General features: G+C 36.0%; 2 protein-coding genes across 3 annotated transcripts in view; both read right to left on the bottom strand.

The window, feature by feature from the left end:
* The window catches only part of ncoa6 (nuclear receptor coactivator 6), a 12717-nt gene extending 4804 nt beyond the window's left edge, over positions 1-7913 (bottom strand). The window contains exons 1-5 of the mRNA XM_051879408.1: positions 7240-7913; positions 2790-3053; positions 2435-2590; positions 2149-2271; positions 1866-1994 (exon numbers count right to left, since the gene is read on the bottom strand). Coding sequence (XP_051735368.1) covers positions 1866-1994; positions 2149-2271; positions 2435-2590; positions 2790-3015 — 634 coding nt within the window. The 5' untranslated portion in view covers positions 3016-3053; positions 7240-7913. The remainder of the gene's footprint in view (positions 1-1865; positions 1995-2148; positions 2272-2434; positions 2591-2789; positions 3054-7239) is intronic.
* A 146-nt stretch (positions 7914-8059) lies between these two features.
* LOC127504600 (glutathione hydrolase 7) overlaps positions 8060-20000 on the bottom strand; it is a 28076-nt gene continuing 16135 nt past the window's right edge. For both annotated transcript variants that reach the window (XM_051879410.1, XM_051879409.1), the window contains exons 11-16: positions 18964-19052; positions 18653-18805; positions 17934-18051; positions 11142-11279; positions 10954-11053; positions 8060-10549 (exon numbers count right to left, since the gene is read on the bottom strand). In XM_051879410.1, coding sequence (XP_051735370.1) covers positions 10380-10549; positions 10954-11053; positions 11142-11279; positions 17934-18051; positions 18653-18805; positions 18964-19052 — 768 coding nt within the window. In that variant the 3' untranslated portion in view covers positions 8060-10379. The remainder of the gene's footprint in view (positions 10550-10953; positions 11054-11141; positions 11280-17933; positions 18052-18652; positions 18806-18963; positions 19053-20000) is intronic.

The following is a 20000-nucleotide window of genomic DNA, read 5'->3' as shown; positions in this document are numbered from 1 at the left end:
TCTACTAAATTCAGAAAAAACAGATTCTAATTTTTGGACCAAAAACTTCTTCACTTAATAACCTAGAATACTGTCTAACACTTGATGGCTGCTCTGTTAAGTCTTTGTTGTCAGTTAGGAACCTGGGTGTGCTCTTTGATACCAATCTCTCATTTGAAAGTCACGTTTCTAGCATCTGTAAAACCGCATTCTTCCATCTTAAAGTATATCTAAACTACGACATATGCTTTCAATGAAACATACGGAACAGCTAGTTCATGTGTTCATGACCTCAAGACTAGATTACTGTAACACTCTACTGGGTGGTTGTTCCGCTCGCCTGTTAAACAAACTACAGCTGATCCAAAACGCAGCAGCTAGCATTCTTACTAGAACCAGGAAGTATGACCATATTAGCCCGGATCTGTCAACACTGCATTGGCTCCCTGTTAAACATCATATAGATTTTAAAATCTTGCTACTTACTTATAAGCTCCCCAGTACCTGATCAAGCTCTTAATGCATTATAGTCCTTTACGTCTATTGTGATCTCAGAATTCTGGACAGTTGATAATACCTAGAATATCAAATCAACTGCAGGCGGTAGATCCTTTTCCTATTTAGCACCTAAACTTTGGAACAGTCTTCATATCACTGTTCGGGAAGCAGACACTCTCTGTCAGTTTAAATCTAGACTAAAAACACAGTTTAAACTTGCATACACATAACACATTATCTACTTCTATAATTCAAATCATGTAAATTGTTAGGCTGCATAGATTAGGTCAGCCGGAACCAGGAACACTTCCCATAACACCTGACGTGCTCGCTACATCATAAGAAGAATGGCGTCTACGCTAATATTAGTCTCTCTTTGTTTATCCCGAGGTTTGCCGCAGCCTGCTACATCCAGGCGGTATCCAGATGAGATGAAGGACCTGCATCTAGACATGACGACATGACGGCCCTGACGTTTCAACTAAACTATCCCCTGCAAAGGCCTCCTTCCCTTTTCTTTCCCTATGTATAGATAAAACGTTGTCAAAATTATTCCAGTTCGCATAGATCCGCGGACACAACTAATTTTTCTGTATTATGCGGACCAGACAACTAATTTGGCAAATATCACTTTTTAAAAAAGACCAAACTTCTGCGCACATACACACTCAAATACGCAAACCTATAGACTAAACACATAAATGAATGGCATTAAAGGTATTCGGTTTTCAGTAGGAAAGGTGTCATTTAAGCGGCCCCTAAAGTAATAATTAACCATTTTTACAATGGAAGTGATTCAATCAAAAACCAACTTTAGCTCGATAATAATTTTCTTTTTTCTTAGCGTTGCTGTAAATCCAAAACAATCTCTGTCAATTAATTTTCCTACTGTCACTGTGAACCTGCTTTGAAACAACATGTATTGTGAAAAGCGCTATATAAATAAAGATGATTGGCTACATTGCTCAACGCTGCAAAACACACTGTAAATAGAAGCCTTTGACGCTCTCCAGAAAGCAAATGCAAATACCCACTGGGTCGTTTGCGACCCACTAATAATACGCTATTATTAGTTTCAGCTGAGGGTGCACACTCAGTCAGATCAGGTCAGTTGCACTGGTGCTCTTAAATATTTTTTCACAGTCGCACGCAGTAATTTTCAGTTGCAAATGGTCACACTGTAGAGCCTTGGAAGACATTTTTTCCTAAGTTCCAGTGGTGACACAACTACTGCATTTGTCTTTGTAAGGCAGTATGATAGCCAAAATAGCCATATCGAGATACATGGTATAAAATTTCTTATACCATGAAATAAGATTTTGGTCAGCATAAAAATAGGGGTCATATCACTGAATTAACAAATGGCTTTTGGATGTTTAATGCATTACCTGTCTGTGAAGGTGGTCTTGGTGCTCTTGGCTGCATCTGTCCACCACTATTCGGTACCATTCCCTGTGGTGCCATATTAGCCCCAGGGGGCATCATGGATACCGAAGGGTTATTCATTCGCATTCCAGCTGAAAAACAAGCATTTCTTCAGCATACATTTGCCTAATGAAATTTAAGTCATCCTGAGAACATTGATTAGTTTGTTTAGGTGTGTTTGATTAAGGCTTGAGCTAAACTACACTGAACTACACTGTGTTAAGATTAGCACTTGTGAATAATTACCCTGGCCCTGCTGCATGGGGAAGCCAACATCCATTCTCATCTGACCAGGTGCACCAAGGGGACCATTAACCCTTACTTCTTGACTTCGGTTCTGTCCAACCGCAACGTTGATAGCACCTTCACCTGTATGAACCCATCAGACCAATCAACACATTTGTTGATTATAGACCAAAGGCTAACATCACACTTATATGTAATTAAAAATACAAAGCGCAAAAAAGGTCAAAGGCGGCAATCGGGTTGCAAGGAAACACACCGGCCTGAGCAGAATGTCACACATCCGTACCTTCAATCTGCACAGAGAGGATGCCCAGTTCCCGCAGCTGCTGCTGGTTGTTTTGAGCCAGGAGGCGCAGTCGCTCGGCTGCCTCTCTGGGGATGTTGAAAGTGACACGCACGCTGTTCCACGGCTCCACACGCTTGGGTTTGAGCTTGTTAGTACCTTCATTAGACAGAGTGGAGTACAGGAGAAATATAAGCCAAAGGAGATGGGGAAAAAAAGCATTTAAAGACCCCATGAAAACAAAATTGGAGTTTGCGCTTGTCAAGCCATTGTATGAGAAGGAACGAACTAAACACTGAGCAAAGATAGCATTAATCTCTCTCTATATATTAATCAAAGTTTCAAGCCAAATCTTGACCTAGTAAGAGCATATCAGGCATCCTGTTTAAGATGGTATCCAGCTTCTCCTTAAAGTCCTCATCATTCATGTTCCCTTTGAAAGCAACATAGATTGTGGAGTTTGTGGTAGGGCTGTGGGAGCCATCGTCTCCATCTTCCACTCCGGAGTCGTGATCCGTGAGTGAGGCGGCTCGAGGTGATCGAGCATCCTGGGAGAGGTCAGACGAGCCGTGCTGATGCGCCATAGCCCTTTACCAAAAGAGCCGTGTAGCCTGTGACGATGCTAAAAGAGAAACAACAAGGTTTGTCACCATCGATAAGAAAACCATCAAATGAAAAGAAATATTATACTTTCTTTAGACCTTGAATACACTAAGGTTCTAAAAATTTGGGGTCAGTGAGATTAAGCAAGGACAAATTAAATTGATCAAAAGTGGCAGTAAAGACATTTATATTGTTACCAAAGGTTTCTATCCTATATAAATGCTGTTGTTTTTTTTAACTTTCTATTCATCAAAAAATCCTGAAATAATTGAGCAGCACAACTGTTTTCAACATTGATAATAAGAAATGTTTCTTGAGCATCAAATCATCATATTACAATGATTTCTTAAGGATCATGTGACACTGAAGACTGGAGTAATGATGCTGAAAATAAAATATATTCAAATAGAAGATAATTATTTGAAATTATAATAATATTTCACGATATTACTGTTTTTACTGTATTTTGGATTAAAAAAATAAATTAAAAAAAATGCAGTCTTGGTGAGCATAAACTCCCGTTCACACTTCCAGAAACACACAGCAAAAAAGCGATCCTAGTAATGGGGAGTCGACTCTAAAAGAATTGATTCTTCGATTAGCCCTAGAGTTGGGGTCGACTCCAGCATAGGAATCGATTGACTATTTTGCAGTGTCCAAAATCGCTCACTTGCTCACTGATTCTCTAATCCCTATATGAAGCAAGGAACTCTGACGTATTACACCATGCGTCAGAGATCTGGAAATGTTGCACAAAAAACTGTCACATACTTTTGTCCTGCATGTAACTTACTTTAGAAATAAATAACAGTCACAGTGACTTCAGTTTGTAATTAGACATACCTCCACATCAGCTTTGTAGTTTATATTAATGCAATAAATATAAGGATTTCCATGTGAACCTAATTTGAGTTCAATCATTAATCATTACACTAACAACAATGAATCATTAAAAAGTCACTTCAAGCATAAAAACATCAATAAGTATACCATATTGTAAGTATTTTTGTATGTATTTATTATTTTTAGCATTTTTAAGGGCTGTTCACATCAAGAATGATAACTATAACGATAACTATATTTGCATCCACACCAACAAACGATAATGGTCTGTTTATTCTAAGCTCACTTGCTGCGGTTTCAAAGTGTGTACAACATGTTTTTGCTGTTCTTGTTACATTTTTCACAGCTTTAACCAGCAGATGTCCTCAGCATGCTATGTTTTGAGTGAATAGCTAGTGTAATTGATATAATCTAACCAAGTACACCTTTACAAAGTCAATATAGTGGAATAAAAACAATGCCTAGACTTTTTCACTGCAACTTCAAAAGAAGAAACCAGCGCTGGATATCTGAGATAATTTTATGTTACACTGTTTGCTAGCCTGCCATAATGATCTCATCGTTAATACTTCTTATCATTTATTCCGAGGGTATGACCGATTGTTTTCCATATATCCATTTTCTTTAAAGTATCCTTGAAAGGGGGTTTGAATTGTCAAACAGTGGTGGCTTTTTTTGGACCTCTGCGATTAACTTCTCCGCAATTTCGTCTGCCATTTTATATGCGTGAGCCCTTAAATTCGAATGGATTTTGATTGGCTGTCAGTGTTTTATCGTTCAACAGCTGTGATCCCAATGATATTGTTTACCTATTTCGTTATCGTTATTGCTGTGGGGTGGACAGTGCTATTCTTTTATATTTAGTACGATTTTTAGAACTATATCTTTATCGTTATCTTTATAGTTATCGTTCTTGGTGTAAATGGGCCGTAACTCTTCAGTTCAATCAGTGTTGATATGTCTGGAATTGCGCTACTTTTACACTGTTGCTGTGGGTTGTTTGTTGAGACCGCGGGTTGAAGTTGTCTTTACTTCAGTGAAAAACCAGCAATTGGGCAGGTTTTGTTGTGCAGACCTAGCAACCCTGTGTCCATGCAGTTTTTTGCACCTAAACAAGAGATGATCATGTGCGTTTAACACCATCACCTGACCATTATAATGAGATGAATTCATTAGGAATACCTTCTCTCTCATTTATTTAATTCTGACATAATATTTAACCACGGCTGTTTCTTGTGATTTTTACCTCTGTAAATTTAGGTAGCACAACAGTTAACAATGTTTAGGACTCATCATTTTGAGGTAATGTCAACATTAAATTCGACAAATATTTCACTAAATTCGACTCATTTTCAACTAGTTCCATTGACTCCTATGGTGGGAGTCGGTAGCCGAAAAACCTAGAATCCAACACCCCTACATAATTCATTTCAATAGAGCTGACAATTTCCGGCGACACGAGCGACAGTGACCGTTGGCGACCAGATGTAGGTTGTGATCAGCAAGTGGAAAGAAAACTGATTCGTTTTCTACAACATTGGAATAGCATCCGTGACTATCATTCTTGAAAATAAGTGTGCTCCGATTGATCTGATGGTGATCGTTATCGTCCGATAATAGTTTTATAGAGTTTGATCGGTGGTCTCTATAAAAGGTGATCAAAAGAGTCGATCAGATGACAAAACTCGTGAGACAATTTTTCTACGCGCAGCTAGAATTACGTCACTACATTCACCGGTCTGTCGGTTATGTTTTAAGTGAACAAACAGTTGGGAAAAAAGTTGCATGTGTATGAGTATATTAGATCAGTGCATTCAGTCTTAAAGTGACAGCAGCCTAATATTCCTGCTGTCGTCGGTGTCATTAATGTTAATTAAACAACAAAAGAGTTGTCAATTCATGATACTTTCTAATCACTTAATTTTTTTATACTTAAAGTGCATTGTTGTTAAGAAAAGTATTATTTATTTAGGTGATCGGTATCAGTGATTGTATTGCTTCTGCTTCCAGTTTCTTGGTAATCAGCCCCAAAAATCCTGATTGGAGCACCCTCACCACCAGCCACTGGAGTCACATGCAGCGACAAATTCACTGGCAGTGAATTTTTGGGCTTAAGAGACTTTTCAAAAACACTAAAACAAATCTTGCCGACCACAAACTTTTGAACGGTAGCGTACATACTTCTTAATCTTTACTTTGTTTTAAAAAATACCTTCAAGGTGAAGAATTATTTTTATTATTAATTCATAGAGCACATTACCTTGCTTTGTCATAAAAAGGTCAAAAGCTTTGATCTTTTAAAAGACTTATTGACCTTGACACACAGTCATGAGAGTCTGCAGGGGTCTGACTGCGCAAGACTACTAGGTTTAATTCTTTTAATAAGGCTTTTTTCTTCATTATGAAATCAGGAGAGTTGCATCACCCAAACATTTGAAAAATAAAAAATAAATAAATAAAAATCAAGCTTATCGTGGAAAACTTATATATTTATGTATCACTTGCAATTTTTATGTATTTTTTAAATAAATCTATGCCATTCACGCCATTAGCCCCTAAACAGAAAATGACAAAACAACTTCATAAAGTATTTTATAATACGCAATAAACACAACAGGAAGCAGTGACTGAACATTAGTTATATTATGAGGAAACCCTATTATGTACTTTAATGTGTACTACAACAATAACCAGCCCTATAAAAAAAGTGATGATACTATGATACTTTGATATATATATACCATGGTAACCATCGTTTTTATTTTTAGTACTTTGATTATTTGTTAGCGCAACCAAGACTACACAAAGTTTCTTTATCAAATAACATATCAGCAGCTCGAAGAACAGAGTGAAACAACAATGATACTTTATGATAACTCCTGTGGCACTTCTGATGAGATGTCAAATATTGGTATGAGGTGCCTTTAGTAGTTTCACTGCAAACTGACCACGCTGTAACTGATAAATATCTAATAAACAACACCTCGTACATTATTATCCTTGCAATTATTGATGACTTCACTCAAGAGCTTCATATGGGTTTATTTCTCTAGCATTAGCATTAGCAATATCAAAACAAAGACAAACCAGATCACTTAAACGTAAGACAAACAACACAACATTATAATGAATTTAAAGCTCATATCTGGCACATGCAATCCTAACAATAACGCCGTAACGAATACCTGCATTATTATAATGAGTTTACCTCACTCAGGCTAATGTATTAGCTACACAAACACAGAGAGCCTCACTGGTCACTATCACACTAATAAAAGGGTGTTCCCTCCATGCACTGTACACATTTACGTGCTAATTTCAATCTAATGTTTATATGAGGTAATGAGGTGGTAAAATCTCACCGTTGTCAGTCCATCAGGAGTGGTTTTACTGCAGTAAACAGGTATATGCTAACAGACGCTAACGGCGCGTTCTCGAGGCCGCTGTGCACGTAAGTTCAGCGCTGTGCGCGCGTCCACGCTGCACGGGACTGAGCGTTTGTGTCCGCTCTACCGTCCAGTACGCAAGAGCGGGTTTGATCACAAAAATATTGTGATAGAAAGATCACTAGCACAAAACACAAGTGATCGAAGGGGCGGACGTAGATGACCGGAAGTGAACGGTCGCCAGAAAGGCACAGGTTCCGCTTTTTCTTTTTGGAGTAGTGACCACTTTGCTGAATATGATAACAGCTTCATTTTGTCTTAAAAAATTACATTTTGCATTTCACCTTCATATACATTATACATGCAATGAACAAATATCTTCATGCATTACCCTAGTAGTTTCTTCTTAGTAATTTATGATTCCATAACGCATAGCACAATTTTCTCGATGGTTTACTGTTATTCTTTTTTTACGTTGTCTTATGATCTTATTTTTTATCTTTTTAATGTAGGGCTATTTTTTTTTTCTTTCTTTTTGTCTGGGCGTTTAGTTTTCTCAATTAATTAGCTTTCATTAGACTGACGTTTTTAAATTATGTTTAGTGATAACTGTCTGAGCCTTTTAGGTGGCCCATTTATTTTAAAAATAATTTAATTGTAGGAGAACTTATATCTATACAAATCCTTCCAGTGGTTGATGGCTTGCATAAGCAATTCTAGCATATTTAAAGCAATAATTATAGGCGGCAGGAGCACCGAAACAATGAGTTTGGAAATAATGCAACGAAACTAGGCCTACACTACATATAAATATTTATTCTTCATCCTGGTCACTCTTATTGTAAAGCTACAAAACACAACAGTAATGCTGTTACAGTGCAATTATGATCAGTTGTGGCAACAAAAAATCGCTAAAATCGCTGTCATAAATAGTCAACTGATTGTCTCTTACTCTCAGAAGAAAATTATGTGCGTAGCAAACATTCAAGACATTAATTTCACTGTTTCCACATAAAAGAGAAAATTCATTAAAATTGCATCAGCAAACTGACATCCACAATTTAAAATAAAAACTGTTGAACCAAGTAACAATTATAGCATATATCAAACTGCATATGAAAGCTTATGACTATACCTGTAGGAAAACCCATCTTATTTGCCTCATATTTTACAAGTGACCTTCTCTTAGCCTGATTCATTTTAGGCAATTTCCCAAATTATTCCAGGAAGTTTTTGGCTAATAAAACAAGACTACATATTTACCATTTTGTTACCACCAAACCCTCTAATATAATCAATAAATAATATACAACACAATTAATTTGTAAACAGTAGCATTTAGAATCTCTGTCAACGCAAGAATGTCAACTTCACTTTCATTCAATCTTCATGTAGGCCTAACAACTACACATATTTGTGAAGCTACTCCTTCATGAAGACTTCAGATCAGGAGACCATGCAAGATATGAAAAAATCCTTCCATTTTCCTTTTTCTACCCCTGGAGTCATTCGCATAAGGCATATTCCTACACAATCCTCAAGAAACTAGTAACTAATAAAAATACATACTGAAATATACAGTACAAGTTAAAAGTTTGGACACACTTTAATAAATATGCTTATGATTTCAGCTGAGTGTGAAGGGAAAGCAGACAACTTGAGTCCAGCATACCTGGAACATCTTCAAAACTGTTTATTTATCGTTTTGTAAGCATCCAAAGATTAACGTCATGAAGTTTTTTTGAGAGAAGTGAGCTATGCTGAACTCTGGCTTAAGGAATATGCTTAAATATTTAGAGTTGTTCAACATTTTCAGGTAGAGCTGCACGATTAATCATTAAAAGATTGCGATCTTAATTCAAACACCAATGCAATTTTATTCCTAAATGACAGTGATTCGCCTGCATCTATTTGATCACAGCAAACTTTCAAATCTGCATTAGTGCTTCTGCTGATCCAGAGAGAGCAGTTGTCATGTAAAGGTATGAAACAGCTTCACAAACTGTCTTTCTAACCACACCCTATCATTATTTCTGTTACAATAATTCAAATTATCACAGAAGTACTGGGATTAAAGTTTATAGTTCTGATATAAACACTGATGTCTACGGTAGCAATCAAAATAGAGCAAATCATCTTTTGAAAGTAACGTGATGCTTCAAATAAATATTGTATCAGATACATCTTTACACCAGTAGGTGGCGACAAGAGACTGTTAAAATGTATTTGTAATTGAATCATTCACTCAAGAGATTCTTCAAAAACACTAATTCATTCAGTAATGAAACAAGTGAAGTCTTTTTGAGCGAGCCATTAGGTGTGTTCGACTTGAAGCGGCGCTGCGCAGATCGATCGGTATATATTATCAAAGTACCACGAGAGAGATTCGAAAGCATACCGAGCCATCTACTCTCTAATGGCTCTCGCGGTACTTTGATATCATACACTGATCGATCCGTGCAGCGCCACTTCGAATTTAACACACCTAATGAATCATTCATTCAACCGATTCAAAAAAGTATTCAAATTAATTAAATATTTTTAAATAGACTACAGCAATAAACATTTTGTCAGAACCTCTAGTAAATTACATGTTATTTTACTTGTTTATTCAGAATCATGGGAGAATCGTGATCTTTTTAAAGAAAAAAAATCAATTTAGCCAGAATCGTGCAGCTCTATTTTCTCATCACTGCATAACTCTCATGCCTCAATAAGTAATTAGTAGTTATGTCCAAATGTTTTGACGGGTACTGTACGTGTCGGAGCAGTTTACATGCTCAAACTATGTCACAAGCGGACTTATCCAGTCATGTGTGATAACATACCAGTGTCATTAAGTGTAGCTCTTGAAATCTTTAGGTAAATAATGAAAAACACTGCAGTCTTACTGCCTTTCACAAGCTGTCATCATTATCATGTGCGCATGCAAGCTGTTCTTCTCTGTGTTTGTGGCTCATTTCCATCTATTTTCCTTATCAACAGGAGTGTTTACCCACTTTACTCTGTCCTTAGGACTTTACAACTTCATAACCAGCCCATTTAGTGCACAAACAGTATGACAGTACAGTCCTGCGACCATCTACAAACTCCAGAGCATGTGAATGTGTGTGAATCTAGGGCATGGACATGGACAGCGCAGAAGCGTCGGTGCTGCGCGGGTCCTTCACGCCGATGATCAGGTCGTTGGTCCTGCGGGTCCCTTCCACCAGCGAGATGATGTCCACCTTCTGCACATCATGGCCCTTCTCTATCAGAGACATCACATCGGCCTCCAGAAACTTAGCTGGACAGATAAAAGAAGAATTAAAGTGGGAAAAAAACAAAAAAAAAAAAAAAAAAACAAAATCTATTTAAAATACATTTATTTCATACTAAGTATACTTCAAATCCATTAACATATTTATTGACATATAAAGTATATCTTTAGTTGGACCTCAGCACTACTTCCGCACAATTAAAGTGCATTAAGTACAAAATTAGCAGTTCCAATTTAGCAGACTTTAAGTATACCAAAAGTACAATTGCAGGGTATTTTTTTTTTTAGCACAAATATGTAGATGTATTAGTATACTTTAAATTGTAATAATATTTCACAGTATTACTGTTTTTACATTCAAAAATTTTACAGACCCCAAACTTTTAAATGGTAATAATATAATAGTATAATAATAGTTTTTTTTAACTTACAGTCCAGCAGGAGAGTGTTGTTCTGGATGAGAGGATGGAGTCTCCCGTACGACACACTGTCACTCATGTTTTTGCGTGATGACAAAACATTAATCAAAACCTGCAAAAACACACCAGAATAAGTGGTTAGTCACTGAGGTCAGTACTAGAGTACATCTACACAGAAAACCACAGTACTGAGGACTGACCTGAGCAATGCCACTCAGGGCGCGGTCGCCGTTAGAGGAGCCCAGGGCTATGTAGGTGCCGCACAGCCCTATGGACGGCCTCACGGCCACGGGCGTCAGGAAGGAGGCCGGCCTCTTGCCCGGCTCAACGCTGTTACGCTGATGATAACATGCAGCATGTTACAATCCTGACAGACACCACTTACTAAAAAAAATTATAGTAATCTTAATGGTAAAAGGCTGTAAAAATACTATGGTAAAAACCTGTTAATCGGTTAACAAAGTTCCCTTACTCTACATGGTGAAAAACTAATATATCTAACAGGACATTTCATCTTAATAATACTATTACATGTGCAGTTTTTGGAAGTGAAAAAGAACCAGTCATCTTATAATTTACAGTGAACAGGCATTCCCAGAATTCTCTGTGTGACACTTCACATTTGATGGTTTTTCTTTGAAATAAATTCTTCTTTGTTTTTTTCTTATCATTTATGGACATTAGGATTTTTAGGTTAAATATTATGCTGTTAAAGGTGCAGCAAGTGATTTCTGTTAAATGCTGTTGATATTTGAAATCACCAAAACAAACACACCCCTACCCAAAAGGATCACACCCCTATCTTGATGCCTCCGGCCCCACATTCACGTACATGCTGAGCAACACAGGCAATGACTATGGCTGAATCTGCTGTGCATTCTGAATTACTATGACAACTCAGGTCAGATGTCTAATTGTTATTTAGCTCCTCTACTCCTTCGATGCCAAAGTCATCCCTTCCATCCAAAAAAAACAAACACTGTTTTCATGAACAGCTCCCTACATATCACGATAGTCCAAGTAACTAATATATTACAAATGTGACAAGATTAAGGGCTTATAGAGATCACTAAAAGGGGAGCCAAAGGAAAAACCATAAATTAGGAGTATGTTCTCTCATTTTTCAGACACACTTTGGGAGCCGATGCTTGAAACGGGTGGTGGAAGAGGTTTAGACGTTCCAGGCTTATAATAATAATAATAATAATAATAATAATGCAAACGAACAAACAAGTGAAGATGATACACCTGTATATTCAAGCAAAAGACAGCATTTCTTAGTTCTGTGAAACACAGCAAAACCAACATTACTCACCTATCAAGAAGAAATAAAGCAACCTTGGCGTCCGTTTTCAGGCCTTCCCGCTCCTTAAAGGGTTAGTTCACCCAAAAAACGAAAATTCTATCGTTAAGTACTCATCCTCATGTCGTTCCACACCCGTAAGACCTTCATTCATCTCTAGAACACAAATTAAGATATTTTTGATGAAATCCGAGAGTTTTCTGAACCACATATAGGCAGCAATGTCATTGCACTTTTCAAGGCCCAGAAAGGTAGTAAAGACATCGTTAAAATAGTCCATGTGACTACAGTGGTTCAATCTTAATGTTATGAAGCGACGAGAATACTTTCAGGGGAGAGAAGAAATTTTTGACTAAAGTCTTTATTTTTGTTAGTTTCTGTGCACAGAAAGTATTCTCGTCACTTCTTAACATTATGTCTTTACTACCTTTCTGGGCACTGAATGTGGTAATAACATGGCAGTCTATCGGAGATCAGAAAGCTCTTGAATTTCATAAAAAAATATCTTGATTTGTGTCCCGGAGATAAACGAAGGTCTAACAGGTTTGGAACAACATGAGGGTTAGTACTTAACGATAGAATTTTCATTATTGGGTGAACTAACCCTTTAAGTCTCCAGCGCTGGAAAGCTTCTCTGATATTACAGGGCTCAAAATTAACTTTTTTTACTTAGTAGACATTAAGTCTTCAAAAAGTTAGGAGCACCAGCAAAAATGTAGGAGCACCACAACTATATATATATATATATATATATATATATATATATATATATATATATATATATATATATATATATATATATATATATATATATATACACACACACACACACACACACACACACACACCTTTTATAAAGGGCTTTTTTTTATCTTATTAAATGTATGCTTCATCTTTCATTTTAAATTCCTAAATTTGATCAGTAAATTCTAGAATAATAAGACACTATGGGGCTGTTACCAATTAAATTAAATTAAATCATTTATACTGAAAAATTAAAACTGCAATAAATGATGTTATGAGTTTGTTTATAAAAATGAATATACAAATAAGAAACGTTGGAAAGAATGATACTTTCAAACATGAAACTAAACCGCCAGTTGGTGGCGGCAGGTGACCATCTTATTGAGTGAGTCACTGAGTCATTCATTCAAACGATTTGTTCAAACGGCTGATTCATTCAAGAATGAGGCAGTTTCTTAATGAAAGGGACATTGAATCTTTGACTCAAACGATTCTTTCAAAAAACTGAATCATTCAGTAATGGAAACACGGCTGAGTGTTTCTGTGAGATGCGCGATGGTTCTGCTGTGATCTTTGGAACTATTTTCGCTGCTGCAACAGAACAAAAAAGTCGATATTGCTTCTAAAATGTAAGTAATTTAATTTTAACTACTTGTTTATTCAACTGTTGAATGAAATCAAATGATCACATTTTCAATCGTGATGGTGGAAGACAGCGATCTTCTTGGTCATGTGATGTTGCTTAACTGTTTCATATGTTATATAAAAACTCCATTTCTCCTTGAGAGGCTGCGCAACCTTGTTACCGTCAGTACATATATTTTATATATTAGCCTATTATTTCGATCGCCACTTACACTAAATGTAATAAAATCAGAGTCATTCTCACGTTTTGGTGACTCCCTAGGTTTTTTTTTTTTTTTTTTAAGCGTTCAAGTGTTAATGTGGAGCTCTGCTGTAACTGTTCTTTTCATCTTCTCCTTCAGCTCTTACATTTTTGCACACTAGGTAGCTCCCAGTCACGTGACACCGGAGCGCAGTGAAAGGGGAGATTGACGGCTATATTAACCAGCCTAAAGTCTGCTTTAAACTTAAGAACATACAGATGAAGTTTAATTGGTTGTGTGATAGAACGGTGGACCGGTAACTGTATCAGCTGACAGCAGGCACATAGTAATTAGCGAACGTTTTGTAGAGAAATGAAAACAGGTCGCACCTCAACGATTATTTGCACTCGCGCACATGCTCCCAAATATATTTTGAGGTCACACGCATTAAATTTAGGGAGCGTATGCGACTAAAATGGTCGCAATATCGAGCCTTGTATTAACATGGGTCCTACTTCTTGCCTGATTGTAATCCTTCTTTTTAGAGACAGGGATAGCTGCAGGTCAGAGTAATAAGCATGCTTTCAGACAGCCTTCACGACATGGCATCTACGCTAATATTAGTCTTTCTGTTTATCCCGAGGTTCACCGTAGTCAACCGGATCCGGGCCGTATCCAGGTGAGACCAAGGACCTGCACCTTGACACGACCACAACGCAGCCCTGAAGTATCAGCAGAGATTGAGTCAACTAGATCATCCCCTGTGAAGGCCTCATCGACACGACAGCCACGACACAGTTCCTCAACAACCGTCCATACCGGCGTGATGAATACGATCCTCAATTGGATGGAACTGAAATAAATACTTTTAATGTTGCGATCCTATTGGACTTATGATAGCAACCTGAATTGTAACAAAGCACTGTTGGCCAGAGGAGAACTGGCACCCCGACTAAGCCTGGTTTCTCCCAAGGTTTTTTTCTCCATTTTAACACCAATTTGCCACTTGTCTGCCACCTGATGGAGTTTGGGTTCCTTGCCGCTGTCGCCTCTGGCTTGCTTAGTTGGGGACACTTGACTTGACATTTGATATTCAACAGTGCTTTTGATCTGCCTGCATTGACACTATTCTTTAAGAGCTGCTGTGCAGCCAAACAATGTACCAGTTATCAATGTAAAGCTGCTTTGACACAATCTACATTGTAAAAAGCGCTATATAAATAAAGGTGACTTGACTTGACTTGACGACAAATGATAAAGACCTTTTGGCACACCCCAACCTTTCGTCAAGCCCATTACTCCAACCTGCAGTTACCAGTTAACAGCCCATTACCCATACTTACCTTTTTAAAGTTACTGATTCCCCTGGCATTTTCCTCTTTTGTATTTTCTCTGCCAACTCTCTCTGTCTATAGTCGTTCTGCTAATGCCTGTCTCAGGGACTGAGCTCTCTCTCCACCCCCATCATGAGTGGACACACCCCTGACTGCTGATTGGCTACAAGTGTGTTTTGGTGCTGTCTGATCCACTTTCAACAGCGTTTTTCAAAAATCGCATACTGTACCTTTAAGTGAATGTTTATTGCATTGTGTTAGTGTCATGTGTGTTACCATGGTGTTTTATAAGAATGTATATATTTGTGTATGTGACACTGTGGCACCTTCATATACACTACGTTCACAAGTTTGGGATCTGTTCGATTTTTAATGTTTATAAAAGAAGTCTCTTGTGCTCACCAAGGCTGCACTTATTAGATTAAAAACAAAACAAAACAAAACAAAACAAAACAACAGTAATATTGTGAAATATTATTACGTTCAGTTTAACTCAGTTCTTGGAGTTTTAGTTTGTATTTCCTCAGTTCCTGTTTTCTTTTGTTTGTATTCCCACACTTCCTAGTTGCTATGGTCACTGTCATTATGAGTTTGTTGAGTTCATCTGTGTTTGATTAATTATCTTGTTTGAATCAGTACTTAAGTTCCGTTTTCTTCTCAGTTCACTGTTGGTTGTTGTATGTGTTATACACACTGTTGCCCTTCCTACCCTCTCTGATTAATAAAATCCATTTACGTTTTCATATCTAGTCTTCAGTCTTCTTCTGACCGTGACAATTACAATTTAATAATAAGTGTTTTCTATTTTAATATACTTTAAAATATAATTTATTTCTGTGATGCAAAGCTGAATTGTCAGCATCATTACTCCAGTCTCCAGTGTCACATAATCCTTCAGAAATCATTGTAATATGCTGATTTATTATCAATGTTGGAAACAGTTGTGCTGCTTAATATTATTTTATAACCTGTGATACTTTTTCAGGATTCTTTGATGAATAAAAAGTTAAAAAATATCAGCATTTATTTAAAATATAAATCTTTTGTAACAATATACACTACCGTTCAAAAGTTTGGGGTCAGTAATTTTTCTTTCTTTATTTTTGAAAGAAATTAATACTTTTATTCAGCACGGGTGTGTTAAATTGATAAAAAGTGATAGTAAAGATTTATATTGTTAGAAAAGATTTATATTTTGAATAAATGCTGTTCTTTTTAACCTTTTATTCATCAATGAATCCTGAAAAAAGTATCACAGGTTCCAAAAAAATATTAAGCAACACAACTGTTTTCAACATTGATAATAACTGAGTATCAAATCAGCATATTAGAATGATTTCTGAAAGATCATGTGACACTGAAGACTGTAGTAATGATGCTGAAAATTCAGCTTTGCATCACAGAAATAAATTATATTTTAAAAGTATATTAAAATAGAAAACCATAATTTTAATTGTAATAATATTTCACAATATTATTGTTTTTTCTGTATTTATTATGAAATAAATGCAGCCTTAATAAGCATAAGAGACTTCAAAAACATTAAAAATAGTAATGCTTCCAAACTTTAGACTGGTAGTGTATTTTAAACTGTAATGTATTCCTGTGATCAAAGTTGAATTTTCAGCATCATTACTCCAATCTTCAGTGTCACATGATCCTTCAGAAATCATTCTAATATGCTGATTTGATGCTTAAGAAACATTTATTATTATTATCAATGTTGAAAACAGTTGCGTATGACTTTTTCAGGATTCTTTGATGAATAGAAATGTCAAAAGTACAGCATTTATCTGAAATATAAAGCTTTTGTAACATTATACACTACCGTTCAAAAGTTTGGGGTCAGTAAGAATTTTGAAAAATTAGAATACTTTTACTTTTACTTGAAATACTTTTATTCAGCAAGGATGCATTAAATTGATCAACAGTGACAGTAAAGACATTTATAATATTACAAAATATTCTATTTCAAATAAATGCTGTTCTTTTGAACCTTCTATTCATTAAAGAATCCTGACAAAAAAACTGTTTTCATCATCATCATCATAATAATAATAATAATACATTTTTCTTGAGCAGCAAATAAGAATGATTTCTAAAGGATCATGTGACACTGAAGACTGGAGTAATGATGCTGAAAATTCAGCTTTGATCACAGGAATAAATTACATTTTACAATATATTCACATAGAAAACAGTTCTTTAAAATTGTAATAATATTCACAATATTACTGGTTTTTTTTTTTCTTTTGTATTTTTAATAAATGCATTTTTTAATAAATGCAGCCTTGGTGAGCAGAAGAGACTCATTTTAAAAACATTAGGGCCCGGTTTCACAGACAGGGCTTAGATTAAGCCAGGATTAGGCCTTAGTACAATTAGAATATTTAAGTAGCTTTTATAAACATACACTAGAAAACAACATTAATGGTGTGCATCTTGAGACAAAACAATGACACTGACTTATTTTAACATATGTCAGTACAAGTTGCATTCAGTTAAAACAGCTCAAACATTCATTTTAGTCTAGGACTAGTTTAAGCCTTGTCTGTGGAACCGGGGGTAGAAATCTTAAATATTTACCTCAGATTATGGAAAAGGTTTTTAAGGTTGTCAGTTTATTATAAAAGTTATAGCACCTTTTAAACCAAATGGCAAAACAGGATTACATTTTAATTACGAAAATCAATGAATGCAGAAAATAAAATAATTCAAAAGCGAAATTACAAGTTTTGGTGAAGCATGTGCCTGTATTTGCCATGCGTAGGCATCCAAGCGTACCTGATTGAATGCTGCCGAGCCGTGGGTTTTATTGGGCCAAGAGAAGTCCAGAATCTGACTGTTAAGGAGAATCCCAGAGGGTGTCACAATACGACTTCCAAATGGCCGGTTTAGTGAGCTAGGAACAAAGTGTAAAAATTCATGAATGTAAATCAACAATTTTTTTTAGCATAAGTCAGGGGTGTCCAATCCTGCTTCTGGAGGGCCACTTTCCTGCAAATTTCAGCTTCAACACACTTGCCTGTAAGTTTCTAGTCATCCAAAAGACCTTGATTAGCTGGTTTAGGTGTGTTTACTTAGGACTGGAGATGAACTCTGTTGAAAATTGGCCCTCCAGGAGCAGGACTACACACTATAGGGCATTACATCCAGTCAAACCAAACATTATTCAAACATTTTTGGTATTTTTTATATATATTTTTACTAGTGGGTGCAGGACACTATAGTTCATTTATGTAAGTGAGGATAGCAAAATAAAGTAAACTGTGACATATTATACCCAAAAATTCTTCATACAGTGGACTACCAGTAAAACTGATAAAAAAATTTTTTGTTTTTGATTGTTTTCTGACACAGTTTAACTCTGAGATCTTGTCATATTTTATTACCATTTTTTAGTGAATAAACTGTAACAATGAATGAAATGTTCAAGATATAAATTTTGGTTTGACTGTACAGTATATACAAACACTCTCTTACAGCCCTGTAATGTAACCCACCTCATAACAGACACTATCAAGTCATCAGTGCCCATGATCATGAGCTGGCTGGCAACGGCGCCCTCCTGCACCTCGTATGATGGGATGTAGTGTTCGGCAGGCGATGCAAGAGAATCGCTGATCATTTGGCGGAAAACAGCAGCCTGGGTTTTACTATCAAAGACAGTGAATGTTAAGCCAATGTCATTGAAACAAAAAATAGAAAAATACTATGGATAAATTGATCACTGCCTCAAAAACACACAATTAGAAAAAAAAAAAAAAAAAGTGGATTCTAATTATTGTTTGAACAAATTTGGCACAATATTCACCTAAGCATCTGCGCCACCAACTCAGAAACGGAGGAATCAAACATGGGGTCTCCCAGTCCACTGGCTTGAGACAATGCAATCTTCATTGACTACATGTTAAGCAAATGAAACAGACAGGAATATTTAAACAATATTACATGATCCTGAGCGCTGCTGCGCACCAGGGTTATTACTAAAACCATAAAATAAAAATGAGTGAGTGACTTTAAACAAATTTAATGTCAACTGAAATAAAATACAATATTAGCTCTCTGGTGCTGTTGGGTCAATTTTGACCAAAAAATGTTACGTTTTGTTTTTTTACTTCATCAGAATGGTATGAAACTTGGTAAAGGCTTTGGCACTTGCTTTGTGAACACACACAAAAAAATCATGATTCGAAAAGGTCACACTTGTATTGTTTGCAGTCAAAAATGAGCACATTGGAAATGAATGAAAGACGAATTTCATCTAGTGGAAACGTTTGGTACTGCGCCCAAACAAAATCTTACTGAAAGCTATTTTTTTGAAATATCAACCTCAAATTTGGAACACAGCTTGTTTAGATGTTTATGGCTTTGATTTTAATCACAGTTTTAGAGTAAAACATGTTTTGGTAAATATATATTTCATATAAAAATTGAAAATATTTTTGTTCATTTTTTATAACATTAAATGTAAAATTTTATAACTTTTTTCAAGTTCACTTTTTTTAAACTTTTTTTTTTTTTTCACTTCAGCATTAATCTGCCAAGTGTCGTCTTTAAAAAAGAGACCAAATTTAAGTCTGTGCTCGAAAGCATTCAAGATTTATGTAGTTTAAGTTGGAAATTTCCTTTTCAGGTTCATGCGCAAAAAGTGAATAAATGGATAACTACTGTATAACTATAATTTAGTACCGTAAAATCCCCCCAAAATACAAATTATTAAATAAAAAAAACATTATTAAATTTAAATATAGTACAATCATTTCATTGAAATAAAATACTAATAAAAAAAACGGTCAATTTTGACCGACACGCAAAGAGTACCAGGATTAAAAAAAACTTATTTCATTT

Source organism: Ctenopharyngodon idella, chromosome 22 (assembly GCF_019924925.1).
Source record: "Ctenopharyngodon idella isolate HZGC_01 chromosome 22, HZGC01, whole genome shotgun sequence".
In the NCBI taxonomy this organism is placed as follows: Eukaryota; Metazoa; Chordata; class Actinopteri; order Cypriniformes; family Xenocyprididae; genus Ctenopharyngodon; species Ctenopharyngodon idella.
The sequence above is the reverse complement of the archived record's forward strand: the minus strand, read 5'-3'. Positions and strand labels throughout refer to the sequence as shown.